Source organism: Sander vitreus, chromosome 6 (genome assembly GCF_031162955.1).
Source record: "Sander vitreus isolate 19-12246 chromosome 6, sanVit1, whole genome shotgun sequence".
NCBI classification, from domain to species: domain Eukaryota; kingdom Metazoa; phylum Chordata; class Actinopteri; order Perciformes; family Percidae; genus Sander; species Sander vitreus.
This window is the reverse complement of record NC_135860.1, coordinates 32,528,620-32,548,626: the sequence shown is the minus strand read 5'-3', so window position 1 is coordinate 32,548,626 and position 20,007 is coordinate 32,528,620. Positions and strand designations below refer to the sequence as shown.

The following is a 20,007-nucleotide window of genomic DNA, read 5'->3' as shown; positions in this document are numbered from 1 at the left end:
CACAGCTACCCTAAGGTCTTACAAAGCTTAGCTAACACTTTTGTCCTATTTTAATTTAATGCATTTTTGTGAATTTCAGAGGTCTAGGAGGAGGCTAGCTAGCTCTCATTGATAGAGCTCCATCCAGCTCACAGCGGGCTCTATCAATGAGACTCACGGACAAGAGGCGTTTATTTCCCCGATCGTTTGTTTAAATAACTCAACACACATATCCATTATAAGATTAACTGGAACCTGTGGTATGAAATTGCTGGCGTAACAAGCTCGCTGTGACCGCGCTCTCACTCACACACACCATTTAGCAGGAAGAGGGGAGCTGCAGGCCCTGGAGCTCTGTCAGGGCAGCGGCGTTTGGTTGTCCAGTAACCCAGAAACGGTGACTTTGCGCGGGTATGGAGCGCCGTGGGCTGCTAGCCGTGACGGAGCTCCATCTAGCTCACAGCGGGCCGGGGTCTGTGAAGGAGGACAGGCCGGACGGCGAGGCAGCAACACAGGCAGCACCGGCCGCTGAACTCCAACACACAGTCGGACAAAATTTGCAATAAGCCATCAATTTTCGTAAAACGGCCCATATTGGACCTCTACATAGTTGATTTCTCGCATAAAAAAATCTCAGAAGTGAATTTCGTGATGAAATAGCAGGCAAACAATGTATACAATTTCTGAGATCTGCATGACCTATTCAGAAGACTAGCTGATCTCAGATCAGTGGTGTAGCCTATTGGGGATGTGACAAAGGTAGAGACTAGAGCCAAATAAGGAGGAGCCATTGAGATTCGCCCGTTTTCAGAGGCAGTTTCAAATTGTGAGATTTGCAGAGGAAAGAGCTGTCAATGGGATTTTGAGGTTCTATGTATGTCCTATTTACTCACCAAACTGTCGTTATTCAACTATGACAAGGTAAAATCAGTTTTGCATTCTATCACCCCTTTAAAGCACTGGCTTCTGAAACCTCTCTGATGAGCACACACAATTATTTTAAGCCACAGTTAATGGAGGTTAAGCAGAGTCAACTAAAAAGGAAAAGAGCTGGATTCTTACAGGAGGGAAAAAGCCAGAGAAGTGGCTGAAAGATTCTTGCTTGCTGACGGGTCGAACCAACACAGTGCGTCTGTTCAGCTTGTCAGTGCAAGAGAGGACCACTCCTCCACAGCTGCCCGAGCTCTGAACACCCTCCTCCGTACTGGAGGTGAGGAGAGGGAAGGAGAGAGAGAGAGAGAGAGAGAGAGAGAGAGAGAGAGAGAGAAGGTAGATGCAGAAAGGGACAGAGAAGGCAAGAAATTACAGGGAGGGGGCAAAGAAGAGAATTGCATATGTACAGAAGGGAAGGAAAAAAGAAAGAAAGAAAAGCATGAAACCTCAAGATCATTTTGGAAAAATTAAATATAGAGTAAACTGATTAAAACCAAAGAAAGTTGCACCAGCTTAAACCAGCTGACATATTGTGGAATGGTCTTATACTATCCAGTAATAAGAGCATTGAAGCAACTGTTTAACTCTGGGATGAGCAGTATTTTGAATGAAAAAAGTACAATTCAAAGGCACTTAAAATTGTGGTGGACAATTTGTTATTGCCGTCGTAAAAAAATTCCATAATCATTTTTTAGCATATTGTAATTGAAGTGGTCTGAGAGAAAACTAGACTTCTGCATCTCCGCTCGGCTCTGTTTTCAGGCTTTAGGAAATGTAGCCTGTGATGGGAGACTTTGGCCAATCACAGGTCATTTCAGAGAGGGGAGAGGGAGAGCTGCAGGAAGAGGTGTCACTCTACTCCAAATCCTGGCGTTTTTTTAGCTTTCTACCCACTGCAGCGCCCTGACCTGTACACAAGACTATCTAGTGTAGATTCATTATTTCTTAATTAAACTGCTTCAATAATGCAAACTCTGCTCTATCCATTTTCCATATTTTCATTTTGTAGGTACCAGTATAAGACCATCACCAGAATAAGATTTCATTAACAAAAGAAAGGAGGTCCATGTCCCCCCCCCCCCCCCACCCACACACACACACACACACGCAGAAGAACGGGTGTCACCAGATTTCATTGGCTTGATTTGTTTTTTAGCCAATCAGAGCCACTGGAGAGACAGGGGAATGTTATTCTGTTTATTGAATTTATTTGTAGTTTTATTCTGTTTTCGTGAACATTTTAAGGTGCATCAAATTATTACATTTGTGGACACCCTGTGTTATAGCCAAAGACAATGGTTTTCCTTATGACTTCCTTTATTTTCCTGTCTGTCCAGCATGAGCAGAGATGAGTGGCCTTGATTAGGAGCAGCAGAATGGCAGAGGCACAGTATTTAGAGGCCTAAGGCTGCTACAGTACTGTATGTCTGGTTTGGGACAGGCAGAAGCCTCACCACAGCTGTCTCCTTGCACTGCAGAATGAGTCCTTCATAGTGGCCAGAGTGCAAGCCCTGACCTGGCCTGGAGAGACACACAAGGCCACGCTTAACTTGGGCATCTGGGATTACTCATACTGTTGTGGCAGGGACTGATAATATCTCTTAAATGGCAACAGTAATTCAATTCAATTTAGATAAGGCTGATACTAACATTTTTTTTTAATCAAACTGGCAGCAACGGAGGCATATATTGAGACTTCAACGCAGGTCAATTATATGTGTAAATTTACCATTACCATAGATGTTAATAAAAAATATTAATAAAAATGCAACACATGTACTAACTTTGGGAACCTATATAAAAATAAATAATGTGATGCATAATTATGTTTTGGTGTGACCATCTGTAAGAAGCAGAAAGCACCTGTAAAGCAGACATCAAAAGAAGTTAACGAATGAAGACAGAAACAATTATCACTTAATTTGCAACACAACATAAACACTAAATCTACAGTATATAAAACACACACATATATACATGCACAGGTTTATTACAGTTACTCTTGGATGCCAAATCATGCACAACACATGTATGGCAAAATGTTTAACATAATGGGAATGGTTCAACACCATCTGCAGCATATCCTTAACCCCAGCCTCTCTTCATTACAACAGAATACTGGAAGTTGATTGAGAGAGGAGTAGGCCTACCAGAGTGTGTATGCATGTGCATGTGTTTTATGCATAGTTATCTTGCGTGTGTATGTCAGGTCTTTCTGTGTGTTCCCATGTAAAATAGCTCTTTGTAATCTCCCTCTCTGCTGTAAGAGTGACTAATACATATGGACCCCCCACAGCTCTTCATTTCTCCCATCAGCCCTCTCTTTTCTCTCTCTCTCTCTGCTCCCATCCAGTCATCCTTCGCTCCAAGCCATTTGCGAAACAGCTGGAAGACATCAGCTCTAATTTGTGTGAGCTGCTCCTTGGAGCGAATAAGGGTGAACTGTCACCAGCCGTCCTCTCTCGGGGGGCATCTCTGCGTTTCACAACAGTTCAAGGAGCACGGTTGCTAGGGGAGACCTGGCTAAAATAAGGAGAAGAAGAAGCTCCCTAATTTCTAAACTTCCCACTGGATGGGAGACGCCCCTCCTACAGAGTTTCATACCCAATCACCCCATCATCTCCTTGCCTCTGTTTCCCTTTAATTCACCTCTGCTCCATGATTAGAGAGCCCCCAAACCTACGGGGTTCAACGCCCACCTATTTTGTATTCCTTGGGGACTCCTTTCCTGTCATTTTCCTTCCCTCCTCCACACATTTTTGTCCTCCTCCTATATTGATACAATCAGGGATTCAATTAAATATTCACCTCACATATTTGCCTGCCCTATCTAACTTTCCATTCATTTTCCAGCGGTGAGATAGCTAAGGCCAGATGAGACATTTTCTCTGTCAAGCGTGATTTAATCTGACCTACTGCACACAAATAACCTGGGCTGGGTGACAAAATACCTAACAATTATCTGCTCAGAATGATTAATTTGGACTCCAACCCCTGTGGGCTCTCTTGTATATGTGGATGATACAGAGTAAAGTGGGCCAGGAGCCCAGAGGTCCTCCACTGTGTCCTAAACAGCAATGACTATAACCTGGCCTGGGTGATGGAGTGCTTCTGCCTGCCAGATCTTTGGTCGGTTAAAAGTGTGTTGAGACCATGTTGTTAAAAGCACATTAAACTGAAATAACCTAGAAATAAGAAAATTGACCCATTATCTACTTAGGAAGGCATAGAGGTCTACTAAAGAGATTAAGGTTGGCTCTGTCTCATAAGCAATTGGACACACACCTGTGGAAAACAGAGCATGTGTGATATAACGACCCACGACACCTTTACGCTCTAAAACTGTCTAACCACTGACATCGTCCTGGCTTAAGTTGATACTCCATACTGTATGTAACACATGGCCTGGATATAAATCAAGTGACTACAGCGAAACAGGGAGGTCTGCACGATGCAGGCCCTGCTAGACAGTCAGGTTCAAAGGCAAGACGATCGCCTCACTCCCTCTCTGACCTGTACTCACCTACATCGTACGTCGGCTAAGGTGATTTTAAAATCTGGTAAATCAGAATCCCCATCTATTATCATATTAGTGGTGAGAGCATTGCTTCCTAATGATGGGGTTCAATACGGGCGCAGGGCCCAGGAAGGTCCATCTCCCTTTCACTGCCTGGCTGGATCAGAGAAGGAGGCACTTATATGAACATATGTATTCAGGCACACAGATCTAAAAAAACACACACACACACACAAACTATAAACACTATGGTCTGCTGGATGCAACATGCTGGAGTGTTATAGCTCGCCATTTCATTATCTCCTCAGACTGAGACAGAGGGAATTGCCTCCTGCTAAGTGGTCTCTTCCCAACAGAACAAGACCTCAGGCACTTATACAGAGCACACTTGGAACTGGTGATTCCATCACAGAGGTATGTGATTAAGGCAAGGATATTTAAATTAAGCTACCCTTCAATTCATGTGACGAACGTGTAGGGCATGAAAAAAACTATGAACACATCTTTAGTTACAGCTTTAGTTTCACCATGCTGTGCTGCCTATGTGCTTTCATAATTTCAGAGCCCAGAGCTAATTTACCCCATTTTCGACTGGAACTTGACATGGGAAGAGATTACCATAAGGATGCAGTGGAACATTGCCCACTGGTTTTCCTCCCCAACAATGTGTTGTTTCTTTGAATTGATTCAGAAACCGCAGTCTAGAGAGAAAATGACTGACGTACGGACAGAACTCCTCTCCTCTGTGAGTCAGAGTTGGGCCGGCCCAGAGCACGTTCAACGTCTAGTCAGTTGGTCCATCTGTCTGTCCATCTGCCTGTTAGTCTGTGGTAACCACTATAACAGCTGTCTGGAAAGACAATGACGTAGAGGTGATAATCCGAAAAATCACTCTTATGAGCAAAAGTGGGAACAGACAAAGTGTTAGTGGTAAAGGTGGTGAAGTGTGTGTGTACGCAAGTGCGTGTTTAGACTCTGGGACTTTGGGAGCATACGTAAGTGTGTGGATGCAGCAGGGTGACCCGGTGGATAGAGAGACTGTCCCTGAACTGGAGGGTCCCAGTTTTACCACTGCCTTCGCCAGTGCCATTTTATTTGGACATCAAATTGTCATCAAGGCCATTCCTGCTTGCTGACTTAAAGGCTACTAAAAATCCTGGATGCATATATGTGTTTACATGTGCGAGATGTACTCTACCTGCACCTGTGGTGGTCGATGTTGAAGCTGCCAACTTTACATTTGATCTTTGTATAAACATCCTGGACATCTACTGAGGCACTCAGGTCTTCTAGTTCACTGATGACACAGATCTCTAACAAAAACACAAAAAGAAGAAAAGAGTTTTTTTTTACATTTTAAGAGTTCATGAAAATGAATCCCAGTGGAAAGACAACTTAATTGTGTATCGATCTTTAATTTGCAACACTGTGCATGCTGGGACTTTCTCCCTCTGTTTTTGTTTAAGCATGCTGTATGGCAAACACGCTATACAGCTGAACTCAGACTTCAGTAGAGGAAGTTTCATCTGTGTGTCTGTGTGTGAATTTCATTTCTGTGGGCAAGGACCTGTACTGGAGCTAACCCTGTCCAGGTCTTGCCATTGGTCCTGATCCAACTGGTTAGTTCCTGCACAGAGGACACACAGTGTGTTTTTCAAAACCAATATACTGTAAGGCTGATTATGGCTAGAGCCTAGAGTATGTACACACATGCACACACACACAAAACAAATGTGAAACTCCATACACACTGCCTATCTGCCTAAGGAAGTCATAGTAAAATACGTGGGTAAGAAGGCAAACCATGAATAAGATATCCTCACTGTGTATGCCTGTGTGTGTGTACACAATACTGAATGTTCATATAGAATATATGTAGTCATGGAAATGTATGTGCATGTCTCACTGCACCTTGTGTGCAAGCAAACCCACCCACTTCAGGCAAAGTGAGTAAGCTTCATAGAAGGACTGATTGACTTTGTATTGAACCGAGCCTGTGAGCTTAACTGTTGGTTCTCTCTCATTGTTTCCACAGAAAAAGTCCCACAATCACAGGCTAGCTTGGGAAAATGGACTTCATGCATGTGAAACTATGGTTGTTGTTGTTGTACTGTTGCCTTGTGGTGATTCTGAGAAATGAAGAGCTTCCTAATGGCTTATTCAAATTGAAACACAAGGCATGTCAGCTTTATTGCGGATACTGAGTGGAAAGAACTCTCCCAAGTTGTTAGATACTCAGAAACACAGTCTCCGAACGTAGTGTTGATATTGATATATGAGTTTACTAAACCCACCCTGTAAGAGTACTGGAAACCCTTAGTCCCATGGTTTTAAATGGTTCATCTTAACAGGAGGAAAGTGTAGCACTGATGTGTGCCTTCAGCAGAGCCTCTGGAGACTCATGCTTGAATTTCTACCTCTAATCCTCCAACACATAATAGCACAACATCAGACCCGTTTTTCCATTTCTCTGGAGAGACAATAATCTTATTTCCTTTGCAGTTGAAAAACACATTACATCATAGCAGATTGTCTACAGTCTTATCTGTGGCTTACTTATCTCCAAGAATGTACTTGTGATATTAGGCATCTAATATATTGCATGCACACAATTCTTGTTTTCAATAACATGCTTAATGTTTTGCACACAGAAAATCCAGTGGTAAATTCATCTCGCAACTCAGATGGCACATATTAAGCCCAAATCCAAAGTAATGCCTATTTAGGATGTCTCTAAGTCAAACCATCTCTGTGAGGTCCACCAAAACATTCCGTTTCCACAAGTAAAGACTTTAAGCTAGGTGATCTGCTTGGCAGATGCTAAATATTACAGCCACCAATTAAAGGTAAATCTAGCCTTTCATCGCCCCAGTAAATCTAAAGGGGACAAGAGGCGGTTCGCTTGGGATTCATCATCCATTCATTTATTTGTCTTCTCCCTCCTTCTCTCCAGCTGCTTTTCCCTTCCAAGTGCTCAAAACTTGAATGAGAAAAAAGGTCACATTGATCACTTTAAGAGTTGATACAGCAGGACGGTAAGAACTCCGAATAGCTTCCTCTTTCACACTGCACACTGACAAATTGATGCAAAAAAAAATGAGTGCCGCTTTACATATGAGGGTTTTCTCTATTGTCTTACAACACAGATTAATCAGACCTCCAATTTAATTTAATAACAAAAAATAAGAGTATTGTTTATTCAGACACTCCTCATGTGATCTACCCAGGTCTTCTTCAATCATATCAAATCATACTTCTGAGACTTACCACATATCATGTGTTCAGAACAGCAAAAAACACTACTGTGGATTATCAATCAGCAATGGAGAATGGAAAATGTACTGAAATTTGGTGTTTTTGAAAAAAAAGAGCAGGGATGTCGAGGTTGGGGTACCTGTCTTTTTGGCAGTTGGGTCGGGAGCAAACAGTTTAACTGTGACCTTAGGTAACATCCACTGCATCCAAAGGCTGACCTTCCCGCTGGTGCCACCAATGCTGTTAGTTTTCTGCTCCAGAGTCACTGTGTCGGCAAACGGACTGTCGTCTCCAGCAGGCGCCGAGTCACCCTAGGGAGCCAAAACAGGATCTGTTCAATCAGGGCTGGTAAGATGGAAACAAGACATGATTTGAGGCCAAATGTGGCACTATCATATGAGCTAGATAACTGTAAAAACATTCAAACATTTATATAACATTTGAAAAACATCTCTTCAACAAATCTACTAACTGACAGGCAGAGACATGTCGTTTTCTTATCAATGTCAAAGCCATTAACAACTCACATTTTAGTTAGTAAGACTGTCAGTTAGGAGTGACAATAGTCAAACAGACAAAAATGACATTTTATGAAATGATGTGCATGAATACCAAATGTACCTTCAAATTCTGATGTTTGCACTGCAACTGTTAGTTTGTCTATCTGCTTGTGTGCGTGTCCAACCATGTGTTCAGTGAATGTGTATATGTTTGAAAGTGTTGTCGCTGTGCATGTAGCCATAGCAAAGCAAACACCAGCTTTAAAGCCTTTTGGTGTGTAGATGACATCAGTGTCTGGTGAGCAGAGCTCCACTCAGAGCTGAGCCATGTGGGGGGAAAAGGACCATTGTGTGGAGCTGTCACTGGTGTTAACCCCAAACTAAGCCACCAGCACCCACGTGGCGTGCTTTCACTCAAGTGCGCCAGGACACACACGTCTTGCAGCCTGGGAGAGAATGGGAAGTGAAGACCGGAGGTGGGGGCGGAGGGGTGAGGTGGGGAGGCAAGCAGGATGCGGCGGAGGAGGCTGCCTTCTGTGAGCTCTCATCTCATTACTGGGGGGTTTGGCAAGGCACTGAGGATGACAGCACTGGGGACATTTTTTATTTCTCTCCTGCTCTTCCTGGTAAATCTGTTTTCCAAACATGTATCTGCGTGGCTGACTCGGAGAGTGAAAAGCCTTCAAACAAACAATATGGCAATTTGCAGCCCCACCATTTCACTTTTTCCACAGCTTCTCCCATCGCGGCGCGGTAATGACAGATTGTGTCATGGTTATCAAGCCTGGCTGTGGTTGGTGAGGAGATTATCAACCATCTCAATTAGAAAGCCCACAGCTGCTGGGCTGATTACAGTGTTTTAAAGAGCGTCCAGATGAGAAAACTATGTCCCTGTTCTGTTCTGGGGGAGGGATGAGGGCCCCATTCTAATTTGCTAATTGAATTTAATTGCACAGTTGAGGGTGGCTGACAGCAGAGCTCAATAATGGATGACAATATCAATAAATTAAGGATTTTACAGAGTCAAAAAAAGAAATTCAACATTGCAGTGTATATGGACCACTAGAAACGGATGAGAAGCATGTGCTCCATGCAAGCATTACCTCTCAGAAGTCAGAACAGGAAAAATATCTATTTAGGCATTTACTTTTACTACACAAATAGGGAATGCACCAGAAACACAAGCAAAGACTTGACCAGGCTGGTGGCACTCCAAGTGTTGTATTGTTAAGCACCGTGTATTGCAATTTTGCACAAAGGGAGCTATATAAATAAAGAGAGTTAAGTTTAAAGCTCTGCAGGCATGGGAATATAGTTCTATTCTAGATCAAATATACAGTCTATGTATAGTACAGTATATACCATTATATAAAGCTTCATAACCCACAAAATGATGAATTTAAATACTGTACACATGAACAAAAATACCACAAAAAAACCACACTGAATTACCTAATTCCCCCAGAACTAGCATTTGCTCCAATCAAGTGTCGAGTAGTGTCATTAGGTGTTTCCATGGAAACAAACAGTCAAGGTGGGAGTGTGTGTGCAAGTGTGTGTCTATGTGTGTGTAATAACGGTGACTGGCAGTGAGTAATATGAGCCCAGTAGTAATGGTGTTCAGTCAGTCTTAATGAGAGATATTTTAGTGTCAACTGCCATTTGGGGACTAATTATTGTTGAGCTGGAGTCAAAACATGGGACTGTGTGTGTGTGTGTGTGTGTGTGTGTGTGTGTGTGTGTGTGTGTGTGTGTGTGTGTGTGTGTGGTTAGGACTGTTTAGTTTAAAGTTCTGGCCGGTTGGTAGGATTAGACTCTGTAATGTCATGTGTGGAAACAGGAGCCAGCCGCTGGCGCTGTGGGAAGCTCAGACCACTGTGTACTGTAGCGTGGTTACACTGGTGCATCGGACACCCGACGGCTCCTTCTTCCCAGCCAGAATCGCCACTGTCACTTTAAAACTCTCAGTCTCGTACAAGCTGATTTTACCAAGGTCAGTAAGAAAGAGAAATTATCAACAGTCTGACACCTCTGCATTTCTTCGAATCACAAAAACATTTGGACTTTCAATTGAAGAATCTTGACAATTGTGAATGGCTTCAAATGAGAGAAAAAAAAATAAAGCCTGTTGAGTTGTCAAACTTAATGCATACCTGGAATTTGAGAAATCCAAATTAAGAAAGAAAGCTGTGAGGAGAAGGCTGCTTTCAATTGAATGTCTCAAAAAAATCCTACAACTGTAATTATGCATTTTTAAGACAAATGACATAACATGAGACAAGACAAAGATGAGACAAAAAAGTAAAACAAACAACAACCTGCAAAACAAAAGCTAATATCACTAAAAAAGCCAAAGTTCATGTTTTTTTTGTTTTTTTATAAGTGACAGAAAATGAAAGGCCTTGAAGAACAGATGTGGTGGTGTGTTGTTTGTAGAGGTGGGCTCTGCCACGTTCCTGAACTGCCAGATTGGGGCCCTATAGACAGAGAGACACACACACACACACACACACACACACACACACACACACACACACACACACGCACGCACACACACACACACACACATTCTAAGAGGGAGCTATTTTCCCACACCTCCACAAGCCAAGCTGTAAAGTATACAGTTTAATTCCTGGGCCCCTGTGCTATAAACGGGCTGAGGATCCGGGTTTATTTTCCTTGCAGAGTTTGTCTTTGCTCATCAGAGAGACCCAAACATTGGAAGACAACAGCAGGCTGGGAAGTCTCGAAGAAAGATGGAGGGAAGGGCATATTATGAAAGAAGAGTGGAAAGAGAGAATGGTTTAGGAACAGGTGGACGATGGAGAAAGGTTGGGAGGGAACAAAGGATGGGTTTAGTGATAGGAAGAAAATATTTTAACAGAGGCAGGATAAGGCTGCAGACAGAGATGTAGTACGAGAAGGGAAGAAGGGGAAGTGGGAGAAAAGGAATAAAGCATGAATGGAGGGATGGATCATGGTGTATAAATACACAAGTAAAAGACATATTGTATCATCTCAATAGCTGAGGGCGGAGGAATGGTTGGGAAGGGGCAATAGGGCAGGGCTTTTGGCCATGTGGTGTGGATGTAGTTGTACAACAGAGCAGGAGGGTGGGGAGTGGAGGGATGTTGGGGAGAGACTGCTGCCACTACTGCTGAGACTTATCAAAACAGCTCCTACATTCTTGCTCAATCACCCAGCCTCCCAGAGGACTAAACACTTCTACCAGTGTTTGTACTTAGGTAAACAGTGACAAGTGGGCTGTCAGGGGCCTCTGTGGCCTTGTTATAGACGCACTGTACCATAGGGCCTCCACTGCCATACTCAACTACTGCCACTTCTGTGGGTCCACAAATCACACAAGAACACACACACACACACACGATCGCACGAAAACAAATGCAGACACAGATGCACGTCGACATATGAAACACTTTCTTTCATGTGTATGTTCTCACACGGACACACTTTATTGCCTCTCAGGGCGGTATGATGCTTATGCTGTGATCCCAGGAGCCCCACATTGCTGACAGGGCCCTGGTGGTCAAATAGCATTAAGTCCCGGGCTAGTTGCCAGTGCTTAACAACACAAACACTCATCAACACCATCATTTTTATGCATCTTATATTCCTACTTTACACAAATATACACATACATGTCACGCAAGGCCCTGCTGGCTAAGGCATCAAGGCCATGGACCCCCAGCTAGTCAATGTTGCTGCTACTGTACTAGACAAGAGAAAAAACTCCTGCCACATCGTCAAAGCCAAGGAAAAGCATCACCTACAGCCGAAAATAAAAATAACACTCAGTTTGTTGTTGCCCCCTAAAAAAAAAAAAAAATCAGACTGTAAGTTTTCACTGGCCTCGCACATGCCTGCACGCACTGCTACACTTCATTCTCTGGGTTTGATATTTTATCTGAGCAAAAAATGTAAATACAGGTTATTGTTTTCCCTAAATTAAGAGGCAGGTTTATACTCAATCAAGGCCCCAGCTTACACAAATCAAACAGAGCTCACAGCCTATCTGGAGTATCTGTTCTGGGTAAGAAAAAATAATGTTAGAAACACAAGCACTGATGAGATTTTTCCAGCTTTGACAATCCTTCCCAAACAAACAGATTTTTTTTTAGACAAATTCCATGTGTGACGACTCATAACAATAAAACAATATTATATTTTTACATAAAATCTGAAATCAGCAGCAGAATTATGTATACAACAAAGACTTTATATAGCATGTGTTATTACATGAGTCATAGCACCTTTGATTGAAAAGAAGGACTCATAGTCGGGTGTTGGCAGGGTGTAGTCATTAGGCCTCTTATTAATCAAGTAGCACCACATGCAAGGAGTGATGCCAGAAAAACACAGGCTGATTGACAAAAATGTTTAAAAGTGACTGATACTGTGATACTAGTGTGTAATATGGTAGAAGGAGCAATAGCAACAGTAAGCACATAGGTAGAAAAAACAAATACCTTCACAAATGAATGAATGAATGAAATAGTAAACCATTTAACTGCAAGAGTAAAAAAAAGTCCTGCAACATGGTGCATGGTGGCAGCGGCAAGTTGTTTTTCTGATTATGAGAAGAGGCTTGTCCATGTGAAAAAAGCAACTTAGATGTGCAGATTCATGAATCTCACAATTCATAAAAGCCTCATAAAAACACTGAACTGCCAAATTTAAATGTGTAGCTGGGTGAGAAAACAAACCTCAGTGGGTGAGCCAAAATCTGCAGATGGGCTGCAGGTGCTGGTGTCTGGTAGGGCAGTGCCAGCACTGCTGCGCACTGGGGATGACGGAGCAGCACCAGCAGGGGGTTCTGGGATGCTAGAGGTCTGACGCAGGATGCCATGCCTCTGGAGACGAGCCCATGTAGAGCTCCAGCTGAGGAGGAGCTCGTACGCTAGCTGAACCTGGAGAGTGACAGAAGCAGAGAAGAAAAAAGTTGCCATGCTAGATATAGCACCTTGCACTCAATGGGATGAATTGACATCTAATGTAAGGAAATACTTAAATGAATAATTCTTATGTCAATCTATTCCTTTCTCATCTGAGAACAGGTTCATGTAGAAACCTCTTTCTCAATATACACTCAGATGCTGCTTTGTATGCAACACAGCTGTATACACTTCCAATACATGAGGTCTACTGTGCCAATTGAGTGCCTTAAAAGATAAACCTAACACACCACAAGTAGTCTTAATATTTGAAACCAGATTTAAATGTATTTTTGCCAAGGTCTGACTCAAACAGCTGCACTGGGGAGTTCTCATGTAGTTCTTACTTCTGAGTCCATTACCATGATTTGGCTTGGCAGCTTTGTAGTTATGTGACACTAAACCTAGTTAAAGTTGAGTGAGAAGGAAAGAAAGAGGGAGGAAATATTAGCCAGAAATGGACCACTATCCATTCCCATTTCTTTCCATCGCCAACTTAACACTCTTTTAGACTTTGTACTTGTCATTCAGAGAGGCCTCATTTCACGAAAATGATGTAAAATTTGTTCATGTTTCTATCCGATGGGTGATTATTTGCAAGGCACAGTATGCTCCTACACTTGCTTCAATGTACAAATTTGTTATCCATAACAACAAAACCCTCAAAGAAACACCCACAGAGGAAAGTTAAGTTGTGTCATCAATTTCCCCCGAAAAACTCACCACGGTTTGGAAAAACTGAAGGCTCAGCTTCAAGTGTTCTCAACTATTCATCATGTGTTCACATGAAAAGAGGCCTTAGCATTAAACAACAACAAAGCCAAAAACAAGAGTGGAAAACATGAGGGGAAGGCTGGGGAATGTGATGTGATGCTTTCAGTTATTCATGCATTCACTCAGTGTTCTTTAGAGGAGAGAGAGGGAAAGAAAGGGAGAAAAGCGACGGTCTTTCACGGTGAGCTAATTTCTGGATTTCAAATGCTTCGCTTCTGCAGCCAACTAACCCCCCAGCCCCCACCACTGAGGGTCCCTCAAACGTAAAGGTGCACAGACACATGATCGATCACACACACACACACACACACACACACACACACACACTATAGCTCTCTCTACTCCAAACACATTTTTACTTGTTATTGCTCACTCACACACACATGCACGCCTGTTAGCACACACATTACAGGGAGGCCTTCCATAAATAAGCATATATCAAATGAAAAAGCAGCACAATACATTACAGCTGGGCCATTTCAAACATGTCCAGGAAGAGCTGCTAACGCCGATCCAGCAGCCGTCCAGGGACAGGGCCAACAGCTGTCTGCCATACCCAAACCGAACTGCACTGCCGTCAGGAGAGGTACGGCTCCACGCTCTCTTCTCTGAGAGTCTGGGGCCTGGAAGTCCAACCAAGCACAACAAGGCCTACTGCACTCAGCAGCAGATGTGGAGGAAGTAGAGAATGCCGAATAGAGGAGAGACTAGAAGGGGTGAGTACAGTGAGGCGGCATTACATGACCTCTGTTTTAGCAGGGTCTGGGGTTTGGCTCCTACTTTCATGATTGAGATTTTTGGTACATTTCTCTGTTACCTAATTCCTCTCATAATTTGTCTTCATATTTCATTTTGTCCTTCTCACCATTCTTAATGCACTCTATCCTTCTTTTCCTTCATATCTGATCTTCCCTCTGCCATTTGCTCCATCTACATCCTGCTCATGATATCCCTGATTAATGGAACATTTGCACACGCACACACACACACTCTTACAGTACATGAGCTCACAATACATATGCCACATTTCATGAGTTGGAGAAGTAAGCAGAACATTTGGAGGGCTGGGTTCTCCAAAGACCTGTCATCTGCAGATCAGGAGGTCTGCTAGGCTGCAGTAGTACAAACTGGAGACTGAACAGAGGCTTCCACAGTCATTCATAAAAACACACAGATGAAAGACGGGAGAGCATGCAGATGGTGAGTGTTCGCGTTCCTTTATCTAAGCCTAGTTTATAGAAACTTCACAAAAGTGACATATTGTTGGGTACGTGTAGTAGCTGAGGGTGTACATGTGTACAGATGTATGAGTGTGTTTGTGTGTGTGCATGTGTTCACTGAAATGCTGTATAGTTATGTCTCAAAAGGTCAAAGCAAACGGTGGTGAGGTGTGTGTGTGTCTGCTGAGTTCAAGGTGGTCCTTATGTGGTTTAAGTGCAGCTACTAACCCCATCCATCTGACACAAACATGAATCCTTCACACAGACACACAAACTTAGAGACGACACGTACTTATAACGTACAACGCACGTACAAGCACACATTTGCGTTGAAATGAAAAGAAGATGTTACATGTTGGAATCATGCATCAAAGCTTCTTAATTTCTATGCATGCATTATGTGTGAGCATGCAACTGTGTCTCTGTACGGCCTGGTCCCTTTTTCTCTCACTCTCAACTATTTTACTACTAGTTTACTACTCCTAATATTTTTTTTACCCTTTCAAAAGACACTTATCTCACTTCCTTCTGTATCTTAGCTGCAGTTGCACCCCTAATATTTTCTGAGAATCTAAAATCCATTCAGACACGTGCCTTATTCCTGTGTACAGTCACTTTCACTGACTACACAAATGACAAAGCTTTTACTGCTCTTAAACATGAAAACCATGATACCTGTAGCTACATGTAAACGTGTAAAATAAAGTAAAAAAAACAAAAGGTAAAGATGAAAACAGCCCAAGGCTTGACGGTTTCGCCCGTTTCCAAAAATACCTTTGTTTGTGCCATGAAGTAATCCACTGCGTATAATGGAAAATCGGATTTAGTGTCACAAAAATGTAATTTAGATGCCAGGAGAAGAGGCCAAAAGCTCTGGCTTTATTTGTTGACTTTAAATGTATTAATGTCTCAAAGTGAGTGTGATAATAATTGTTTGATTTCCAAATCCTAGATGTAACTCTAGCACCCACGCTAATCCAGTTCCATGCACCCATCACAGTGTTCCCATCTAACTGTCTTGGTGGTACTTATTGCGTAGCAACTGTACATCTGACATCCCCATATACATTCCCACAAATGGAAATGCTAATTAGAAAGAGGAGTAAGGAGTGTGAGGTCTCTTTTGTTCTGGAGAGGGTGGGGTTACTCTCACAGCACTTCTCAAAGAGCTGCTACATTAGGGGTGTAAGAAAAGTGCCTAGCAGTGCCTAACAGTGCCTAACAGTGCCTAGCAGTGCCTAGCAGTGCCTAGCAGTGCCTGACTTTTTGCTAGAAGCTAACAATGTAGCTATGGCTGAACTTTGGCCTACTTTAGCATATACAAATGTTCTCACTAAGAACCTGTGAACCACAGTCCAAAACTGGCAGTTTGATTTTCTGTGTACTGAACTTTTACCTAAAGTAAAGTTCTTTGACTTTTATGAACATCATTTTAAATATATATACTTTTTTTAAATATTAGTTTTTCTAAAATGATACTTCGACTATCCCAATATATCGCCTTACGCACAGTATCGAAATATATTGCAATATATTGAATCGTGACCCATGTCTTCCGACACACAATATGAGACCACTACGCTTCACTAGGTCAGTTTCACAGGCACTCATTCCAGTTCCCCCATACTAAAACAACTACGGTCAGAAATCCTTTTTCTATATTTACACCAAAATTTGGAATGACATTCCCCATCACATTCGAACATTATCATCCATCACATATTTCAAAAACTGTTTCTTCTTGACAGTCACATTTGCACACACTGATTGTTCATGTATTGTTTTTAGTCTTGTTTTTCCGTATTTAATGTTTTATTTGTTTGCATCTGTCTAGTCAATAATAATGTCCTGTATAAATGTGCCGAAATCCCCCCTCCCCCCCGAGTCAGAAATTCACACAGAAGAGTGAAAGAGAGAGAGAGGAGGTGAACAGATGGGAAGAGAGAGAACATTGGGATAGCGATAAAAGAGAAGAGAAGTTTTCATTGGACCCAAAAACTAATAATGACTCATCATATAATCGCAATAAGCCTTCCCAGCCTCTCTCCATTTGAAAGCAGGAACGGAGAAGAATAAAAAGAAACTTTCCCTCGATAAACGAACAGCTCTCCTCATCCCTGGGAAGGTTTTCACCACTACCAGATTACGGCTTTTCATTTGTTTCTGGTACCAATTCCCCTTAACATTGCCATGGCTCATCACTGTGGTCAGAGACATTTAGCAGTATGACCACTCAGAAGGTTACCCCAATTAGGTGTTTATAGAGGAACCTAATTCAATACAGCTCATTCTATTGTGAAAAAACTAAACATGTGTAATTATACATGTAGATGTGATTATTGTGCTGTAACAGCGCAATGAAACACAGAGACCGAACCGGGAGACAAACATGTTCCCTTTCCAATCTGTCCATATTCATCATGCTCACTAAAACATAATAGCACACTGTAAAACAATGATGATGAGTCTTGCAATCCCCCACTCCCCCTTCACTCAGACCTCAAAATATTTGACCAAAGCAAACAAGGCAACACTCTCTTGTTTACGCTTCCATTCTCTTGGAAATTACACTAGGTAAGAAGATGAGGCAGTTTGTTTATTGGAGTCAATCTAGTATATAAGAGAATCATGCAGAGGAAGGATCGTCCTGCCAGGGTGCGTGTGTTCATATTTCAGGAAAGTTTACAAGGGGATGATTTGTATAAATATACATGTACATCTGATGACTACTTTATGAGATTCAGGACTGTCTGACTGACCTGAGGGTTGGAGCACTTGACGTGGACGGGCTGCAGATCAACATGGAGGCAGACCACAAAGGAGTGTCTTTCTTCAGAACAGCTCTGCAGCTTATGAGATGTGACGGCCAGTGTAGAGGTACAGCCCATAGGCTCTAACAGGCTCAGGCTTTGCTGCTGTCCCAGCAATGTGTACACGCTGAACTGATTCAGGCTTATGGTCCACGGGAAGGCATCACCTGGTGGCAGACATGAGGGGGAAAAAAGAAGGATACGTAAAAGAAAAAAAAAAAAAGTGTAGTAAAGGGATGAAACAGTAGGAGAAAGAGGATGAACATTGCAGGGAGGATAATGGAGATGTCATGTGAGAAGAGAGCAAAGAGGACTAGCCAAGTCATTGTGAAATTGAGAGGAAGACAAAGTGAGATAGAGCAAGAAATGCAGACTAGATTTGGAAAAAGGACAAAAAAGTGCAAGGGATTGAAATATCAGAAGGATAAGTCAGCAATACTCATTATCAAAAGCACTATAAGAACTAGATCATTCTTCTTTATTCTTTTCTTTTTTTAAATCAAAGCTTATTACTGAACGTGGGATGAGAAAGCTTCATGGAAAACATTACAGATGCACTACAGAGTAGTATCCTGTCTCCAACATCCTACACCCAATAAGCAGGAAGAGGATCCCATCAAAACACACAGTCAAATTAGGGTAAATCTAAATCTTTGGGTCTGAGACAGGATGCCACACTGGGAGAGCTTAAGTTTGTTTGCTTGCCAACCCTGGTAGAACAATCGTACAGAGAATGGGAACTTGTTCACTAGCACAGGGCCATGAAGAGCACATTTCCCATGCACAGTGGGCAGGACGCTTTGATCCAGAGCATTGAAACTGAGAGATGAAGAGCTTTTTCAAAGGGTAGGAATGAATTACTGAAAGCAAGGGTTGTTAATTTTTACGGCAACATTGACAAGGCTGCTGATGTCACTGTTTTTGCTGTTGTTTTTCTTTCTCCTCCGTTTTTGAAAACTGTATGCCCAATGCTGATGTCATTGAAGAGTTGAGAGAAAAAAAAAAAGGAGGGTGGCCCCTTTTCTTCTTCTTCTTCTTCTAAAGAGAAAACACTGCTCACCCGTCTGAGTGTTGCTTATGTCAACTGGACCAGGTGTGCGCACCACATGTGCAGATCTATCTCTCAAAGTCGCTCTACTTAAGTTTGTTTGTCTTTTGTCATGGTAAATGAGTAGTAGTGGGTCAAAGGTTTGCTCAGTGCTGAAAAGGCCATAACGATGATGAATTCACATTATGTAGCCTATTACTATTATGAAAGCATTTATTTCAAGTATTAATAAAAGCAAATTCATGTGTAAAAAGTTTAAGCAGATTTCTCCCACCCATTCAAATTCATTTTTCCAAGACTCGCATTTTTATCGCAATCATCGTTACATTTAGTTTTTACATTTAAACTTTTCAAATCAATCCTTTTTTTAACCAGGTCTTTCGGTGTTGTCCCTGTGTATCTGGGTTTGTGTTCTTCTGCCAGCATTTGAATCATTCTAAATAAAGTTGAGATTTCAATAGATACAGTATGAAAACCTACCTTCCTCCAAGATGGGCTTGGACACCACAAAGGGGAGCTCCTGCAGCGGTTCCATGTACTTGTGCCCAGTACTGAGGATACTGATCTGTGGCAGGCAGACTACCAGAGTCCCCGGCATGGAGGCCTGGTTGTGGTACCAGCTACGGACGGTGCCGGGAATGTCACCGCAGATGATGGTGCTCGGGGAGGGGAGGCTGTCGTTAGGGAGGAACACACAACATGACTGCAGCTCCAACTGCAGAGGTGAGAGAAAAATAAAGGCCACATGAGGTCATGTTAATCAATTCAGTCACATGATCACTGAGCCCCAACCTGCCACGGCCTCCCTATATCATATTCAGTGAGCTCAGGGACTCTGCTCTGTGCCAACATTAGAGGATTTGGACTGCAATGGAAAGGACATCAGAGAGAACGCTGGGTGTTGCTGGAAAAGACTGAACATGCTTAATAAACCTTTCCTTGATTTGAAAAATGGAAACAGTCAATCCCACATTTAGTCATGCATGTTGTTCTGCTTGATGCCTATGATAAACAAAACT

At 42.5% G+C, this 20,007-nt stretch overlaps 1 protein-coding gene across 4 annotated transcripts in view; it reads right to left on the bottom strand.

The window, feature by feature from the left end:
- The window catches only part of vps13b (vacuolar protein sorting 13 homolog B), a 352,525-nt gene that overhangs the window by 155,248 nt on the left and 177,270 nt on the right, over positions 1 to 20,007 (bottom strand). For 2 of the 4 annotated variants that reach the window (XM_078253791.1, XM_078253793.1), the window contains exons 24-29: positions 19,469 to 19,703; positions 17,890 to 18,107; positions 12,909 to 13,112; positions 7,824 to 7,995; positions 5,628 to 5,742; positions 2,367 to 2,433 (exon numbers count right to left, since the gene is read on the bottom strand). In XM_078253791.1, coding sequence (XP_078109917.1) covers positions 2,367 to 2,433; positions 5,628 to 5,742; positions 7,824 to 7,995; positions 12,909 to 13,112; positions 17,890 to 18,107; positions 19,469 to 19,703 — 1,011 coding nt within the window. Of the gene's footprint in view, positions 1 to 1,041; positions 1,184 to 2,366; positions 2,434 to 5,627; positions 5,743 to 7,823; positions 7,996 to 12,908; positions 13,113 to 17,889; positions 18,108 to 19,468; positions 19,704 to 20,007 lie in introns of all 4 variants that reach the window. The other 2 variants (XM_078253790.1, XM_078253789.1) reach the window with 1 other exon arrangement.